The 6,000-nt window shown below is 45.1% G+C and overlaps 2 protein-coding genes across 2 annotated transcripts; both read right to left on the bottom strand.

Moving 5' to 3' along the window:
* Positions 1–4,527: 4,527 nt before the first annotated feature.
* Positions 4,528–5,246, bottom strand: EDB93DRAFT_223894 (uncharacterized protein). Its single transcript, XM_041455776.1, has 4 exons — positions 5,065–5,246; positions 4,793–4,997; positions 4,608–4,745; positions 4,528–4,545 (listed from the first exon to the last, which is right to left on the bottom strand). The coding sequence occupies exons 1-3, from the start codon at positions 5,141–5,143 to the stop codon at positions 4,700–4,702; spliced, it is 330 nt and encodes a 109-aa protein (XP_041309417.1). The 5' UTR covers positions 5,144–5,246; the 3' UTR covers positions 4,528–4,545; positions 4,608–4,699.
* On the bottom strand, positions 4,922–5,966 carry EDB93DRAFT_1135460 (uncharacterized protein). Its single transcript, XM_041449118.1, has 3 exons — positions 5,346–5,966; positions 5,065–5,293; positions 4,922–4,997 (listed from the first exon to the last, which is right to left on the bottom strand). Exons 1-2 carry the CDS (start codon positions 5,928–5,930, stop codon positions 5,240–5,242), a joined length of 639 nt encoding a protein of 212 aa, XP_041309416.1. The 5' UTR covers positions 5,931–5,966; the 3' UTR covers positions 4,922–4,997; positions 5,065–5,239.
* Between the last annotated feature and the right edge of the window lie 34 nt (positions 5,967–6,000).

Genomic DNA, 6,000 nt, shown 5'->3' with positions numbered 1-6,000 from the left:
TAATTCATTATTGGGTTGTGACATTAGGTTTGAACTATAGGAGACTCTGACTCTTGCATACCGCTCACATCCATTACTATATCCTTTGAAGCCTTGGCTGACCAATCGGTTGACCAACAATTCAAACAATCATCTTTACTTGTTGTTACACGTGTCTCTCAGCAGCACATTTGCGCGAGACATACGTCTAACATCCATTACACATTTTATCTTGCCCGGTCTAAACAACCGCCACCCTTTTCTTTGAAACCCTTTCCTTTGCTCACTTGAGTGTTTTCTATCAATAGTCTTTCATAGTTAGTAGTCCTATACCAGGCCCTGCCTTACATTGCAGCTGCCAGTATACGGAGGTGTTGACGACATTAGGTGTCTCGCTACAACTTGAAGTGCTGGCCCAAGACCCTGCCTGCTTCACGTTACTATAGTTTCTTTTTTACGATTACCCTTTTCTTTGTACGCACATAGTACCTTTCCGTTAAGTTTAGTAGAACTGTCGCATCTGCGGATAGTCTTACCATTGTTACTACGAGGATTTAGATACGGTGTTCTAGTGAGACTCGCACTTGTAAGCTTCGGCTGGAAGAGTGATAACTTGTCCTAGACCTGTACCCTTGTGGTGATTGAGAAGTAACACACATGAAGCACACCACATTTTTCTCACTTAACAAAGGAGTAGTTTACGTACTCTTCTTTTAGTTAGTAGATAGGGAAGTGTCAGTTGGGTTGATTAAAGAACCCTTTGACCCTGAAGCACGTGGTAGATCCGATTAGTATCGGGGACTGCTTCAGTTTTCTGTTTACGTACTCCTTTTTCCCTCTCCCTTAATCATCATTCCTTTTCGGGTGGACCATTATGACTCGTCCACCACTTCATTATTCCTTTTCCGGAAGGGCCGTTACGACTCGCCCTTCAAACTTCTTACGTCATTTGTAAAGTGGGTTCCAGAATACAACTGGTACAATGACTAAGAAAACTTATTCCTTGCATGAGTTTCACGCACTTGATGAGGCTATGAATGGGCCTAAACAGCTGTTCAATTGTTACAAATGTGGAAAGCCAAATCACATTGCACGAAACTGCAGAACTCCAAATTCCCCTCCCTCCTCAGACAGCTCCGCACCTCCAAAATGGTTCCAAGATTTCTTAGCTGATAGAGAAGCAAAGAAGAAGGAATCAGAAATTCCCAAGTGGTTCAAGAACTGGACCATATCACCAGAAGGCAAAGAGATACTGGCTAAGATAAAAGCCAAGGCAGACACACTTGCCAAAAAAGTATCAGAACCGCCTAAATGGTTTAAAGAATGGGAAACTTCTAGAAAGAATAGAATCCTAGAGGAACAAGAGACAGACAAGTCGGGCAGTAGATACTCGATCCTTGCAAACTTTGCGGATGTAGAAGAAGTAAACTTAAAGACAAAATCAGAACACTTCTATCTTCCCATAATGCTTAAAGGAAAGAACAAATCTGCAGATTTGAAAGCTCTTGTAGATTGTGGAGCATCTACGCTCTTTATCAACGAACGATTTGTCAAGGAGAACAGAATTTGTTGTAGAAAATTACTGTGTCTGATCCAGGTTAAAAACATCGATGGATCTCTTAACGCCTCGGGATCGATGACTCACTTCACCAAACTAGGTCTTAAGGTCAGTAATCATGAAGAAGAAAAAGTAGCATTCATGGTTACAGATCTAGGGAGCGATGATGTGATCATTTGTATCGACTGGTTGAGATACCACAACCCTGAGATTGATTGGAACGCAGGGAAGTTTTCACTTTCACGGTGCCCAGTGAAATGTGAAACTAAAAAGGAGAAAAGACTCTGAAACAGGGCTGAGAAAAAGAAAAAGTCGGAAGAAGTCGAAGACGTACCCGGCTTGTTGCCTGCAATGGCAGATCAAGATGATGAGGAAGATGTGGCAGTTAAGAGAACGACCATGGAGGAAATAGAAGATGAAGAAAGTCCAGAGAGACTATGGATTCAATACAAAGCCTCAGTCGCCATGGAGCAGAAGGTAGCAGAAGAAGCTACTAAGAAGAAACAGTCGGTAGAAGAAATGGTACCCGACTGGCTTCATGATTTCCTGGGAGTTTTCTCAGAAGAAGAATCTAAGCGCTTCCCTGAAAGAAAGAAGTGGGATCATGCAATAGATCTTAAAGATGAGGGCGATCTTCTGCCAAATGCGAAACCATACCCATTGTCACCCAAAGAGATGGATACATTGAAAGAATGGTTGAAAACCGAGACTGCACTGGGACATATTAGAGATTCACAATCTCCAGTGGCAGCACCTTTCTTCTTTGTGGCCAAGAAAGATGGCAAATTAAGACCGGTGATGGACTACAGAAAGCTCAATGAGAAGACAGTTAAAAATGCATATCCGCTACCGAGATCTCAAGATTTAATTGATGCTCTAACCAGTGCCACGATGTACTCTAAAATGGATGTACGATGGGGGTACAATAATATTCGCATGAAAGAAGGAGATGAGTGGAAGGCGGCCTTCGAAAACACTGTTTGGTCACCACGAACCGACTGTGATGTATTTTGGACTCACGAACTCGCCTGCAATCTTCCAAACTATGATGAATGAAATTCTGAGAGACCTGATAGATGGCAAAACAGTAGTTGTCTACATTGATGACATAATGGTCTTTACGAATGGAAATAGGGAGCAGCATTGCATGTTTCTCTAGTGACAGCCAATTTCTGTGCCTGGATGTCCCACACCTGAAGGTATGCCTTTAGGGGCCCGGAATCCCATGATGTCACCGCCAGCTTTCGAGAGTCTTGCGAGAGTCGAAACTCTAATGTATGATGATCACCAAATTTGAATGGACCAGCCACGATTTGGCCTGTGTCCAGGCTCCATATCTGCGCTGTCCCATCCCATGACCCAGCCACTAGCAACGTGCTGTCCCCAGAAATATCCATGCGCTTGATCTTGCCTACATGAAATATTCTCACCACTCCCATCTCAACCTCACATACTTTGAGCACCCCATTAACTGCAGTGACAACCCATCGACTATCCCTTGATAACCCCACTCCCACTATATAATCCTCGAAAACTTCATGAGCTTCCTTGATCTCCTTACCCTCCTGCACGTCCCATCGCCAGATTGTCTTATCGTGTGATCTGCTGATCATTTGCTTGCCATCGGGAAAATAGGAAATGTATGGAATGTATTTGATCTCCTGATGATCATCCAAGTCATAAGGAAAGGAGACTGAATGAGGTTTATGTCCCTCCAAGGTCATCACCAGTGTCAGAACCGATTTATTCAATGCTATAGCGGGCTGTTTCGAGCTGGAAGCCATGGCGGTGGATTGGATGTGTTCGGTGAGTTGTCCTCCTATGCTCTACGTCTGAAGTTGCTGGTCTCGAGAGCCACTGCACTTTTCCTGCTTGGACCAATCAGTGCAGGAAGCTCATGTAGGGTGCTCACGTTACACGAATGTTATCAAGGACGAGGAATGATGCCATGATTAATAGGCAACCTCTACTTATATATCCCCTTCTTCGTAGCTATACGTTATACAGCATGTCCTTTTTCATCATCGCTCTCAAACTTGCCTGAGCAACATGTCAGAATACGGCATTGTGACCCTGTAGAAATCTGATAATTCTGTCAGATGACGAATACCTGCTTCGAATCTTCGGTTCAACACGTATAGTTGCAATGACTGGGCCAGTAGATCATGCGCTCAGCTTACCCACCCATATGATAGTATTCTCCAAGTAGTACAACTCTGTAAAATAAATTCACGAACAAATTTTGATACCTCAAACATGTTTGTAATACACCATGATGCTCGAGCTAATAGGAAGGAACCAATCATTCTCGTTGACCTGCATAAAACCTGCATCAAAAAGATACATCAGATCACGAACTCACATCCAAACGACAGGCGCACCACCAAACTGAAAATCATCAATGATCTCATCCTCCGCTTCCTCGTCCGGGTCTTCGTCTTCTACCAGATCGCCTCCGTCAATTTCGTCCGCTTCTTCTTCGTGCGTTTCGACCAGAGGGGGTGGACCAGCTTCCTCGGCGATAGTGGGAGAAGGCTGATCAGGGGCCGCATCTTCCCCCATCGTCGCTAGATTCGATAGGCTCAAGCCCAGGAAGATAATCACTCTGCCCCTTCACGCCAACAGCCAACATGGTTTGACAGGTACCTGAGCTTGATCCGCATGCTGAGCCTGAGCTTGAGGCGATGGCACGATCTGGATGGGCGCTGGAAGATGCCCATGAGGTGGAGGCGGGATCATCATCATGCGCCCTGCTGGCTGAGAAGGTCTGTTTTGCTCTAAAGACGGGCACCAGTTAAACAAGAGGCCGGTATCTGTCATTCGCAGACATGATACGGAGGCTAGGTGTCAGCTGTTGTCGTATCTTGCCACGAAACAGAATTCAGATGGATAAGCCGATGAGAAGGCTGCTCATTTTCTAAGAATAAGTTGGACGTTACAACAAACGATCAAGAGCACAAGGTATACCTGGAATTTGACCAGAAGACGAACGATTAAGCGTGAGGTGGCTGCTCGATACATTAGCATGGCTAAGATACAAGGTGTATGAGACGATTTGAAGAAACCTTACCATGATAGGTACTTGCGATTGGATGAGTTGTAAAATAGAGGTATCCTAAATTGTCAGGTCTATGCGCTTGTTGCAAGTGAATAGCATAGTTTCTAATAGATTGCCCAGTAGCTGGGTGGTTTGGATGAAAGCGATATCCTGCATTGAAGTGTGAATGGGATGTTGCTAAGCGAACGAGGCCTCACCGATTATGTAAATAAATGTTTATAGTCCAATGTGATATTGGAAAGTAGTAGCGAGCGCTACAGTCTAAAAAACTCGAGTCAGTAGATACAAGTTCACGTTCTGAACAAGCCCGTCGTGATTCTTCAAAGTTTATGTACCTTTTAGATCTCTGGGAGCCAATCGTGATCACTGGATCAATATACATTGCAGAAGTCATCGAAGAGACTGTGGGATCCAACGAAGGTGACGACCGGTCAAGAGTGATGAAAAAAGTACTAAGGTCATCACTTACGAGGAGTCAACTTTTGATTGACATGGACCATCGTTGATAAGGTTGGTTGTACAGTGCATGCACAAAGCACAAAACCCATGCGGTTGGTGTAAATGCAATACACGGTACTAGATGTTATAACGCAAACTAAGTAGCGGAAGAAGAGGGAATACCTAGACGGACTGCTGCTTTGGCACTAATGAATTGGTACGGGGGAAATGACCTGTATACTAATTTCATGATCCCGAGCCTACAATGCGGTCACATCAGACCGTTGCTATATTCAAACAGAGCACACGCACCCATGTCACAGTAAGCCGATCCTGTTCCAAGAATATACAGGAATCACCTGTCGGAAAAGGCGTGCGACAGACCGTTGCAATGAATGCACGACTCGAGAAGATATCTTTACCGAAGGAGTCAGTCGTCTGCGACTTACAAATGCGGAGATCTGGCGAGTCAGGATCATTGATATCCGAACGAGCGAGGACTCGCTTATTGAAGTCCCAGATGTGCACATAGAAGTAACCCTCAGTGGCGAGCCGTTTCAGTCTTTGACCTGGGTCAGGAATATAATCTTGGGGGAGGGCATAGGCCATTTTGCTGCCAAACACGCTGATACCGTAACGGTAGCTTTTGAGGTGCCGAAAATAATGCGTATGTTGAGGTCCCCAGTCTGACCAAGGAATCTCGACGGGCATATCTGAGTGCAAGGCCATGTCAGAGAAAATGGCCATATCGATGACTAGGATACTATTCCGCGCTTTGGAAAGAAACTGTAGAACCATAATCTGCGACTCCAGGGAGGGCACATAGCTGGGCACGAGTCCTGGGCGTGCTGCTTTGCCACGGAATGATGGGTGGCCGTGGATAATGACCTGGTCCATGGGTAGACGGCGTCTCTTAGGAAGGTGATATGTAATTCGGCGCTGAGGCGGCCCATCGAGCCCTTGTAAC

Source organism: Suillus bovinus, assembly GCF_016758785.1.
Source record: "Suillus bovinus strain UH-Sbo-P2 chromosome Unknown EDB93scaffold_16, whole genome shotgun sequence".
In the NCBI taxonomy this organism is placed as follows: domain Eukaryota; kingdom Fungi; phylum Basidiomycota; class Agaricomycetes; order Boletales; family Suillaceae; genus Suillus; species Suillus bovinus.
The sequence above is the reverse complement of the archived record's forward strand: the minus strand, read 5'-3'. Positions and strand labels throughout refer to the sequence as shown.